We start from the raw sequence: 11,959 nt of genomic DNA, 5'->3' as shown, positions 1-11,959 counted from the left end.
GATGACCCCGTATCTACCCCAGCGCTTAGAACAGTGCTCTGCACATAGTAAGCGCTTAACAAAGACCAACATTTATTTATTTAATTTTTTAGACTCTCCCGAATGCTTAGTACAGGGCTGGGCACCCAATACGTGCTCAATTAGTACCACTGAGGAGGATGATGATAATCATCAGCCAGTCAGTCGGTAGTATTTGCTGAACCCTTACTGCATGAAGAGCACTGTATTATTCTCCTCGCCACCAGAGCCATCAGCTCCGGAGAGATCCGGAGAGATGAGAGCTGTGTCCCAGAGACGCCTCTCTGTCTGGCTAGAGCTGTGTGGGATGGGATTTTGCTCCCTGGGGATGGAGGGAATTCGGGTCTATTGCTCCCTCTGGCAGGACAAAGCCTCACCCTGGGGATTTTTAACAATAATTCACATTAAGCCTTCATTATAATAATGATGATGATGATGGTATTTGTTAAGCGCTTACTGTGTGCCAAGGACTGTTCTAAGCACCAGGGGAGAGAAAAGCTAATCAGGTTATCCCACGTGGGGCTCCCAGTCTTCATCCCCATTTTACAGATGAGGGAACTGAGGTCCAGAGAAGTGAAGTAATAAGAATAATCATAATAATAATAACAATTATGGTATTTGTTAAGCGCTCACTATGTGCAGAGCACTGTTCTAAGCGCCGGGGGAGATACAGGGTAATCAGATTGTCCCACGTGGGGCTCACATTTTTTCATCCCCATTTTTACAGATGAGGGAACTGAGACCCAGAGAAATGAAGTGACTTGCTCCAAGTTACACAGCTGACAAGTGGCAGAGTCGGGATTAGAATCCACAACCTCTGACTCCCAAGCCTCAATAGCGCTCAATAAACACATTCAATCATTTAATCATACTTATTCATTCATTCCATTGTATTGATTGAGCGTTTACCGTGTGCCGAGCACTGTACTAAGCACCTAGAAAGTACAGTTCAGCAACAGATTAACTTATTGTGCGCTTCCAGTGTGCAGAGCTCTGTTAATAAATATGAATGAATGAACAGATATCGTTGTATTGTATCTCCCAAACACTTAGCATAGTGCTCTGCACACAGTAAGCGTTCAATCAATACAGATGAATGAACTGACTGACTGAAAGAATCTGGGGTCTCGGATGTGGGGCATTATCTTTATCTTGATGGTGTTGATGCCTGACTACTTGTTTTGTTTTGCTGTCTGTCTTCCCCGTTTAGATAGTGAGCCCATCATTGGGCATATCTACATACTGTGAATCTGTCTACATTTTGATGTGTATCTATCTATAATTCTAATTATTTACACTGATGTCTGTTTACTTGTCTTGCTGCCACCCCGCTTCTAGACTGTGAGCCCGATGTGGGTGGGCAAGGTCTTCTTTTATTGCTGAATTGTACTTTCCAAGCGTGTAGTACAGTGCTCTGCCTGAGAAGAGGAAAGGAAAGGAAAAAGGAAAAAGGAAAGAGGAAAGGAAAGAGGAAAGGAAAACGGAAAGGAAAACGGAGAGGGAGAGGAGAGGAGAGGAGAGGAGAGGAGAGGAGAGGAGAGGAGAGGAGAGGAGAGGAGAGGAGAGGAGAGGAGAGGAGAGGAGAGGAGAGGGAAAAGGAAAAAGAAAAGATAGGATAGGATAGGTTAGGATAGGATAGGATAGGATAGGATAGGATAGGATAGGATAGGATAGGATAGGATAGGATAGGATAGGATAGGATAGGATAGGAAAAGGAAAGGAAAGGAAAGGAAAGGAAAGGAAAGGAAAGGAAAGGAAAGGAAAGAACAGAAAGGAAAGGAAAGGAAAAAGGAAAAGAAAGGGAAAAAGAAAGGGAAAAAGAAAGGGAAAAGGAAAGGAAAAGGAAAGGGAAAGGAAAAGGAAAAGGGAAAGGAAAGAAATAGGGAAAAGGAAAGGAAAAAGGAAAAAGGAAAGGCAAGGAAAAAGGAAAGGAAAGAGGAAAGGAAAGGAAAAAAGAAAAAAAGGAAAGGAAAAATGAAAAAGGGAAAAGGAAAGGAAAAGGAAAAAGGAAAGGAGAAAGGAAAGGATGGGGAGAGGCTGGGAGGGCGGAAACCACCGAGACGGGGGAACCTCCCAAGTCCTAGAAGGTCCCCAGTGCGGCCGGTGGGGGACGGGGCGCTTCCGGTTCCGGTGTGTGTGGCCCCACGTGTGCGGACCCCGCTCGGCGCCGCGCGGCCCCATCGCTCCCCCTCCTCCCCCCCCCCCCCCCCCCCCGTTCCCGCCTGTCGGGGGTCGGAGGTCGGAGGTCAGGGGTCAGGGCCAGGGGCACCTGCCGCCCGGATCGGTGAGTGCGGGGCCCCGGGGGGGAGCGGGCGACGCCCCCATTGGGCGCTTACTATGTGCTCGGCGCTCTACTCGGCGCTCCAGCCCGCCTCACTGCCAAGAGCCCGGGCTTGGGAAGTCAGAGGTCATGGGTTCGAATCCCGTCCCTGCCACTTGTCAGCTGTGGGACCGTGGGCAAGTCACTTCACTTCTCTGGGCCTCAGTGACCTCATCTGGAAAATGGGGATGAAGACCGAGAGCCCCACGTGGGACCACCTGATCCCCCCCTGTGGATCCCTGGAGAAGCAGCGTGGCTCAGCGGAAAGAGCCCGGGCTTTGGAGTCAGAGGTCATGGGTTCGAATCCCAGCTCTGCCACTTGTCTGCTGGGTGACCGTGGGCAAGTCACTTCACTTCCCTGGGCCTCAGTGACCTCATCTGTAAAATGGGGATGAAGACGGTGAGCCCCACGTGGGACCACCTGATTCCCCTGTGTCTCCCCCAGCGCTTAGAACAGTGCTCGGCACCTAGTAAGCGCTTCACAAATACCAACATCATTATTATTATTACCCCAGCGCTTAGAACAGTGCTCGGCACCTAGTAAGCGCTGAACAAGTACCAACGTTATTATGAAGTGCTTAGCACAGTGCGTTGCAAACGGTGGGCGCTCCGCAAGTGCCGTTATCAATCGATCCGTCGGGGTGTTCATTGAGCACTTTGGGAAAGAACACATCGCCAGAGTGGGTACACGCAGTGCGTACCCAAAAGGAACTTACTGGAGCCGAGGATTTTGAGGGGTAGAGAAGCGTGAGCCGAGCGACGCTTGGAGGAGATGATCGAGGCGGGGGACCCTGAGCGCAGTGATATGACTACGGTTGCAATTATATGAAATTAATTACACGCTAAGTACTCCCCAAGTACCGAACACCTAGTAGATACCGGTAATCGACTCAGAGACGGTCCCTCACGGGGCTCTCCTGGTCCAAGAGTCAGTCGGTTGTATTTATCGAGCGCGTACTGCGTGCAGAGCACTGTACTCGGCGCTTGGGAGAGGACCGTGTGACAGATACGTTCCCTGCCCACGATGCGTTTACAGTCTAGAGGGAGAGTGGGGAATCTCCCCATTTTACAGGTGGGGAAACTAAGGCCCAGGGAGGTTGAGCGATCGGCCCGAGGCCGCCGGTGGCGGAACCGGGATCTCCCGTCTCCTTGCTCCCTCCGCTCGGCCGCCCTGGGGTGGGAGCCGGGGTTAGCGGGGCGGGCTAAACGTCCCCGGGAGTCTTTGGGTTTGATTTTATCGGGGATTTGTGTTTAGCGAGGAGAGGCCGAGGTGGTTGGGCCCGGCTGGCCCGCGGGGGCGAAACCTGGATTGGAGGGAGAATGCCGTCCCTGCCCTGCCGATGGAGTGGACCCTCTGGGTGGAGGCCTCGCGCCGCCCTGTCGGAGCCCGGGTCCCCGGGCGGAGATACCCGCGCCCCTCAGGAGCCAGACACCCCTGTATCCGGCCCAGTTTTCCCACCTGGCTCGGTTGGGGGCCGGCGCTTAGTACAGTACTCTGCACCTAGTAAGCGCTCAATAAATACTATCGAATGAATCCTGGTTGGCCCCGCCAATCGGCTAATTGCGGCGCCCGATTCCACTGAGCGTTGGGGCCCAAGGTGGAGGGCCTAGGGCCTAAATGAGGGGACCGGTTGACCACCGCCCAACTCCGGCCTCCTTGGGCTCCCGGGGGGACTTTGGAATATTTAGCTCGCTCGTGCCCGGCGATGTCATCGAGCCGCCACCGCGGCCCCCGTGGCTGGCGTGCGAAGGCTGCTGGGGATTGTGATCGGTGCGAGCCGGAGTGGCACCTGCACGTGCCCGAATGGAAAGAATAAACCCCAGGGCTGCCCCCGGATTCTCCCTTCAGTCAGTCGACGGTATTCATCGAGCACTTGCTGGGTGCAGAGCGCTGCGCCAAGCAGTCGGGAGAGGACAGTACGGTAGAGTGGCTTGACGCGTTCCCTGCAAGTAAACCCCTCCCCGGCTCCATTGCCCCGGGTCCCCGCTGTTTTCCCGTTGGAAGGGGGAGGCAGGGTGGTGGGGAGAGGGTCACTGGGTCCCCGCTGATGTTGTTTTGTCTCTCTCTGCCCTAGCGCCCTCGGGAGAGGGGCTGGCCAGCGTCCGCCCGAGACCCCGGGGCGATGGAGGCTTGAGCCCCGGCCGGAGGGAGGCCGCTCCCCCAGCCCCGCGATGGCCACCGCCGCCCTGGGACCGCCGCCGGCCCCGCCTCCGTGGGAGCCGGAGGGGATCCTGACAGTGAAGCCGGAGGAGACCCCGGGCTGGGAGCGCGACGGGCCCGACTCCGACCCGGGGGCCGAACCCGACTCCGACCCGGGGCCGGAGGCCGAGCCGGGGCCGGGGGCCTCTTACCGGCACTTCCGGCGTTTCCGCTACCAGGAGGCGGCGGGGCCCCGCGAGGCTCTGAGCCGCCTGCGGGAGCTGTGCCGTCGGTGGCTGCGGCCCGAGCGGAGGACCAAGGAGCAGATCCTGGAGCTGCTGGTGCTGGAGCAGTTCCTCAGCGTCCTGCCCGGGGACACCCAGCGCTGGGTGCGGGGGCGGCGGCCGCGCAGCGGCGAGGAGGCCGTCACGCTGGTCGAGGCTTTGCAGAAAGAGCCCAGGAGACCAAGGCGGTGGGTGAGGAGGGGGAATCCTGACCTGTGCGAAGAGGAGGGGGAAAGCCGGGTGGCGGAGGAGGAGGAGGCCCTTAGCTTCCGGGCCCCGGGGAGGGAGCGGCTAACCCACCCCAGCCCGCACGGCCGCGGCCCCCGGGGGCTTCGGGGCGTCACGGGAGTCCCCGGGGACTGGGCGGCGGGGATGGGCAGCGGGGTCCGCCCGTCCCCCTGCTCCTCGGGGTCGCCACCCCGCCCGGTCCGGGGGCCACCGCCTCCCAGGCGTCGAGGTGACCGGGTCCCCGGCTCGTCTCCCAGGTGACGGTCCACGTGCAAGACCAGGAGGTGCTGTCCGAGGAGACGGGGATGACGGGGGCCGGGCCGGAGTCCTCAAGTCACCGGCCGGAGCCCGCCCTGCCCCAGTCGGTGGAGGAAGAGGAGGGCGGGGGTGAGGAGGAAGAGGAGGAGCCCCCAGTGGAGGAAGAAGAGGAGGAAGGGTCTCTGGTGGAAGAGGAGGGGCCACAGAGCCTGGATCTGGGCATCCTGGGTTCAGCGAGTCCCCACTGCGCTAAGGAGCTCGAGCGGCTGGCCGCCCCAGAAGAGAGAGGTAGGGGGCGAGGGGCTGGCCCAAGGCTGCGGGGCAGGTTGCGGTTGGGGGGGCGGGCGGTGGGGTGGAACTGGGGGCTCAGGGCGGGGGAAGTGGGCCCAGTCTCTGGACGGAGGAATCTGTGGTCTCGGCCCTCTTCCCCAGAGAGCAGAGGGCTCCCAGAGAGAGGGGCTCCAGCCCGGGAGAGCCACCGGACCGATCCATGAGCCCTTTCTCTCCGCCCCCCCCCCCCCCCGAACCTCCAGAGCTTCCCGCCCCCCAGGACTCAGCTCTTCCCGAGGAGGGCGGCAGCAGCGGAGACCAGGAGATGGTGGCCCTCCTGACCGCCATCACCCAGGTGAGCTTGGCTCTTGCCCGGGCCGGAAGACGGGGGACCGGGAGGCGCGGGGCACGGTCCTCGGGCACGGGGGAGGCTCCCCGTCCTCTGAGACCTTCCTCGATTTCCCCCTCTCCCTCCACACCCCCGTGCCTTCCTGCCGGGCCGCCCGGCCGAACGCAACCGGGCACCGGTCCTCCTCCGGACGTTCCCGGGCCGCTCTTACTGTCGGTCGTTGAGGCCGTCGTAAACGCTTTCGTGTCTGTCTCCCCTGTTTTAGAGTGTCAGCTCTGTGTGGGCAGGGAACGTGTCATTTCTTGAGTCGATACTTCCCTTTGGAACGTATTTACCTCTCCTTCGTACTCGTGTGCGTGTGTCTGTCCGCCCGGGTGATTCATGTGGACAGAGTGGTGAATATTTTGTACGTTCGTCTCCCTAGTTAGAGTGTAAGCTCCACGGGGGGCAGGGAACGTGTCACTCTGTCATTCTGTACTTCCCAAACGCCTAGTACAGTGCACTGCACCAAGTGGGCGCTCAATAAATGCTGCTGTTACTACTATGACACTGACACCGTATGTTCATCAAGTTGTGCTTGCTTGTTATTAATAATAATAGTATTTGTTACGCGCTTACTACGTGCCGGACTCTGTACTAAGCGCTGGGGTAGATCCAAGTTGATCAGGTCAGCCACAGTCCCTGCCCCACCTGAGGCTCCCAATCTAAGGGGGTGGGAGATGGGTATTGAGCCCCCATTCAATCGATGGAGAAGCCGAGGCCCAGAGAAGTGACTGGACCGAGGTCACGCAGCGGGCAAGTGGCAGAGCCGGGATGAGAACCCAGGACCTCGACTCCAGGCGTACGCCCTTTCCACTGTGCCACCCTGCTAACTTTCCCCGCTCAAGTGTTAACTCCTCAGGGGCGGAAGCGCCAGACGGAATAGAGAGGTTTGCAGCGGCCCTTTAAGGAGCCCCGGGCGGACAGAGAACCCCCGGACGAGACCCCCTCAGCCTCCAGACAACCAATCGATCGCCTTCCATCACTCAGTGATATTTACCGAGCGCCCCCGGAGAGCAGGGCCCTAAGCCGGAGCCCCGCCGTCCCCGCCCTCCCTCGGGGAGTTTATGAGCTAATCTCCCATTTCCCCAAAGAGAAGACCACCGCTGGGTTTAGCTGCCGTCATCTCTCGGGCCCGGCCCCCGCTCGACCCGTCGGATTAAACCGAACCCCCAGACCCAACTGTGGACTGGGAACGGCCTGGGGCCCCACCGGCCCCGGCCGATGCCCCTCCCGCCCCCACTCACCTGGATTGAGCCTCGGCTCGGCCCCCGCCCCCCTAGAGGGAAGGGGGCGAAGCTGGAGACCCTTCGGGGACCCTCGAGTCGGCAGCACGGCCCCCCCCTCCAACCCCAGAGCGGCTCGCCGCCCAGGTGTCGGAGGTGGTCCCGGGATTCGTCGAGGGTCCACTGGATGCTTCCGGTCACAACGGTCATAATCACACTGGTCGCTGACGTAGAGGCAGCGTGAGCGGATCGGGACCCAGCCCCCGGCCCGCACGGAGCCACCGAAGGCCTAGGAACGTGGGTTAGGGAGCGAGGCCACGGGCCTGGGACTCCCTGGGACCAACCCACCATCTGTGGAGGATGAGGAAGTAGATCCGTCTGCCCCGATGCGGCATCACCAAAAATGACCTCACGGTGAGGCTATTGGGGTGACCCCTCCTCGTTGACATCGAGCGAGCCAGCGGCCCCGGTTGCCCGCCCTTGGCCTGCCGCCGTTCGGCCGGCCCTGCCCCGGGCACTGCCCTCACCGGACCGTGTCGCCCGGCGGGCCCTGAGAGACTCTCGCGCTCTCCTGTCGTTTCAGGGGCTGGCGACGTTCAAGGATGTGGCCCTGTGCTTCTCCCAGGAGCAGTGGGGCCACCTGGACCCCTCGCAGAAGGATTTCTACGGCGAATACGTCCTGCAGGAAGACTGCGGGATCGTGGTGTCGCTGTGTAAGGGGGTGGCCCGGGGAGCGGCCGAGCGGGAGGCGTTCAGGCACGGGGTGGAACTCCTAGAGGGAGCTGCTGGGGAGGGAAGGGGCGGGGCACGGGGATGGAAGGATTGATGTCTCCACCCTGGTTCTGCACCTCCTCTGTCACTCCTTTCATTCATTCAAAAGTATTTATTGAGCGCTTACGAGGTGCAGAGCACTGTACCGAGCGCTTGGAATGAACAAGTCGGCAACAGATAGAGACGGTCCCTGCCCTTTGACGGGCGCACGGTCTCATCGGGGGAGACGGACGGACGAGAACGATGGCGATAGATAGAGTCGAGGGGAAGAACGTCTCGTAAAAACGATGGCGACTAAATGGAATCGAGGCGATGTACATTTCATGAACAAAAGAAATAGGGTGATGAAAATATGTACAGTCGAGCGGACGGGTACGGTGCCGAGGGGATGGGAAGGGAGAGGGGAAGGAGCGGAGGGAAAGGGGGAAAAGAGGGTTTAGCTGCGGAGAGGTGAAGGGGGGGTGGTAGAGGGAGAAGAGGAGCTCAGTCTGGGAAGGCCTCTCGGAGGAGGTGAGTTTTAAGTAGGGTTTCGAAGAGGGGAAGAGAATCAGTTTGGCGGAGGTGAGGAGGGAGGGCGTTCCGGGACCGCGGGAGGACGCGGCCCGGGGGTCGACGGCGGGACGGGCGAGACCGGGGGGCGGCGGAGGAGCGGAGCGTGCGGGGTGGGCGGTGGAAAGAGAGAAGGGAGGAGAGGTAGGAAGGGGCGAGGTGACGGAGAGCCTCGAAGCCTAGAGTGAGGAGTTTTTGTTTGGAGCGGAGGTCGATAGGCAACCACCGGAGTTGTTTAAGAAGGGGAGTGACATACCCAGATCGTCTCTGCGGGAAGATGAGCCGGGCGGCGGAGTGAAGAATAGACCGGAGCGGGGCGAGAGAGGAGGAAGGGAGGTCGGAGAGGAGGCCGACACGGTAGTCTAGCCGGGATATAACGAGAGCCCGTAGCGGTAAGGTAGCCGTCTGGGTGGAGAGGAGAGGGCGGATCTCGGCGATATCGTAAAGGTGAAACCGGCAGGTCTCGGTAACGGATAGGACGCGTGGGGTGAACGAGAGAGACGGGTCGAGGATGACACCGAGATCGCGGGCCCGAGAGACGGGAAGGATGGTCGTGCCATCCACGGCGATAGGGAAGTCTGGGAGAGGACCGGGTTTGGGAGGGAAGATGAGGGAGGGAAGATGAGGGAAGATGAGGAGCTCAGTCTTGCTCATGTTGAGTTGACTCCTCTGCTTAGCAGCCAATGGAGGTGACAGGCTGATCTCGGGGACCCAGGGTGGAGGAGGGGCGGGGTCGGTTTCAGCACGTCGGGGGGCCAGTCCGGTGTCGGGGCTGGGGCGAAGGGCGGGATCAAGGGACGGGGGTGGGGAGAGGGCTCGGTCTCGAAGGCCGGCCTCGGGGTTCATTCGGTCCTTCGTGCATTCAGTAATATTTATTGAGCGCTTACTGTGTACAGAGCACGGCACTGAGTGCTTGGGAGAGGACGGTACGACACCGAATAGACACGTTCCCTGCCCACAGTGAGCGGGGAGAAAGGGGGAGGTTGTCGGCCCAGACCTCGTCGAACGGGTCAAGCGGACCCCGACACCCCGGTTTCCTTCCCCCCGGGCAGCGTTTCCGATCCCCAGGCTGGAGGAGATCCCCCCGATGGGAGGAGAGGAGGAGGGGCTCCAGGCCCCGGGTCCCCATGACTCGGAGGAGTCGGAGATCCTGACTTTCGCCTACCCAGGTGAGGGCACCGGGCGGGGGGATAGGGCCCCCTCCGGGGCGCGGGGGACGGGGACGGGAGGTGGCCCTCGATACCCGGGAAGGGCCGCACGTCCGGGGGGCGTCCCCGCCGGGGCGCGGGCCGGCCTCACCCCACCTCCCCTCGGCAGGCGACGGAAGCGAGGACGAGGAGCCGGCCGGCCCGGCGGCGCTGCCCGGGACGGCGTGGGGAGGTCGGGGCCGGACCCGGCGGGACCCCGACCTGGAGGTCTTCTCCGAGGAGGCGGAGGAGGCCGGCAGCCCCCCGGGCCGGGCCCGACCCCCGTCGCTGCCCGAGAGCCCGGGACTGCCGACGCTGCCGCCGGGGCGGCCTCACGACTGCCCGCACTGCGGGAAGGGCTTCGGCTGCCACTCGCACCTGGAACGCCATCTGCGGACCCACACCGGCGAGAAGCCCTACCGCTGCCGGGACTGCGGCAAGAGCTACACCCGCGGCCGCCCACCTGGCCCGCACCGCAAGACTCACGCGGCCGGGCCCCCGGCCGCCGCGGCCGCCAGGCCGTACTCCTGCGGGCAGTGCGGCAAGAGCTTCCGCTGGACCTCGGACCTGGTGCGGCACCGGCGGACCCACACGGGAGAGAAGCCGTTCCGCTGCGAGGTCTGCGGGAAGCACTTCGGCCAGAAGTCCGTGCTGACCACCCACCGGCGCGTCCACCTGGACCGGGGGCCGGGCCGCCCCGACCCCCGGCGCCGGCCCCCCCGGCCCGCCCCCGCCGCCGCCGGCCGGGGAGGGCCACTTCCTCTGCGGCGAGTGCGGGGAGGGCTTCGACCACAGCCAGGCTTTCGCCGCCCACCTGCGCGCCCACGCCGGGGGCGGCCGGACCTGCCGCTGCGCCCAGTGCGGGAGGAGCTTCGGCCGCCGGGACCACCTGGTGCGGCACCAGCGGACCCACACCGGGGAGAAGCCCTACAGGTGCCCCACGTGCGGCAAGGGCTTCGGCCGCGGCTACCACCTCCTCCGGCACCAGAGGACCCACTCGGAGAAGCGGCTCTAGCGAGCCGGGTCAAGGAGGAGACCCGAGGCCGGGCGGTCGTCAAGCCACCGCCCCACCCCTTGGGCCTCCTGCGCCCCCGGCGTTAGGCGTGTTCTGCCCCTGGGGCTGCCCCAGCCCCCGTGGGTGGGAGGGGCGGGAGGCGGAGGGAGCCCCGCCACCCGGGGGGCAGCAGGCTTGTGGCTCCGCTTCGGTGACTTGGCTGCTGACCCGCCAGGGGACCGCGGATGAGCCCTGCGGCCCGTGGCCCTCCCCCGGGAAAGCAGGAGGTCACGAGGTTGGGGAGGGGAACGATCAAGCGGGAGGCGGAGGGCTGGGCTCCAGGGGAAGGCCAGAGCCTCCGGATTCTCAATCCAGTCCCTCAGGCGCCGTGACGTCGGTGCACTGGGGGCTGCGGCCACTCGGGCAGGATCCCGGACCCCCCCGTGCCGCCCAACGCCTCCATCGGGCATCTGGGGGGCGTGGGAGGGCAGTCGCCTCTGGCTGTGGCCGGCCGGGACGTCCGAAATAGAAATCCTCCGGCGGGAACCGGGGCCGAGCCTCTTGGGACCGCGATGCCCCGCGGCGGCCTCCCGTGCCGGCCCCACCGCACCGGGGCGGGGAAGGGGGCCGTTTTCCAGAGTCCCATCTCTGGCCGGACTCTGAGGGGGGGAAGGGACAGGCGGGGCGGGGCGGGGTTGGCATGATATGGGGGATTGATGCATTTTCTTGTCTTCTCTTTGGTCCCTTCGTCCCAGCGTGTGGAAGACCGGGCTGGGTTGCCGTAGAGACAAGGCCGACGGTTGCCAGGGCAACCATATCGCCTCCCCCGTCGGACAGGCGAATGTCTAGGAGACGGTCTCTCTCCCTCACCCCCCGACCCCATGACAGGTTATGGGATTTGGGGACAGGGCAGTCATGGCTACTTGGTTCCACCTACAAAGCGGTCTCCCCCCCCCCCGCCGGCCGTGGCACCCCCGCCTCCCCTCCCAGCCCCTCCACCAAGGATAACTCTTTGGGGACCCCAGGGGTCAGTCTCGTTTCCGGGTTTGCCCCCAACCGATCTCTCCCACCGCCTTCTGCCCCAGAAACCAGACGCGTTTGTAATAAAGCGGGATAGCGGCAGCTGCCGTCACCACCAACTCATCAGCTCCGGGCTCCATGTCCCACTCTAGTCTTGGGCCCCGCGACTCTCCGCCCCCCGTGGTGGGAGGGAAAGAGGAGAAGGCCACCTGGCCTGGCGGGAAGATGGGGGGGTCCACCGACGGAGTAGCGGCAGGGTGCAGGGGAACGGGCGGCCGCTGGACAGGATCCGGGAGAAGGAACCAG

At 62.5% G+C, this 11,959-nt stretch overlaps 1 protein-coding gene across 1 annotated transcript; it reads left to right on the top strand.

Moving 5' to 3' along the window:
* Positions 1-2,244: 2,244 nt before the first annotated feature.
* On the top strand, positions 2,245-11,779 carry LOC100086800 (zinc finger protein 202-like). Its single transcript, XM_029074616.1, is given in 8 exon segments — positions 2,245-2,302; positions 4,414-4,954; positions 5,248-5,536; positions 5,782-5,873; positions 7,716-7,845; positions 9,505-9,621; positions 9,770-10,320; positions 10,322-11,779. Coding segments are annotated over 7 exon segments (1,956 nt in total). The 5' UTR covers positions 2,245-2,302; positions 4,414-4,510; the 3' UTR covers positions 10,655-11,779.
* The last annotated feature ends 180 nt before the right edge of the window (positions 11,780-11,959 follow it).

The sequence above is a fragment of the Ornithorhynchus anatinus genome, chromosome 11 (assembly GCF_004115215.2).
Source record: "Ornithorhynchus anatinus isolate Pmale09 chromosome 11, mOrnAna1.pri.v4, whole genome shotgun sequence".
NCBI lineage: Eukaryota > Metazoa > Chordata > Mammalia > Monotremata > Ornithorhynchidae > Ornithorhynchus > Ornithorhynchus anatinus.
Note: the sequence above shows the minus strand (reverse complement) of the source record. Positions and strands in the feature narration are given on the sequence as shown.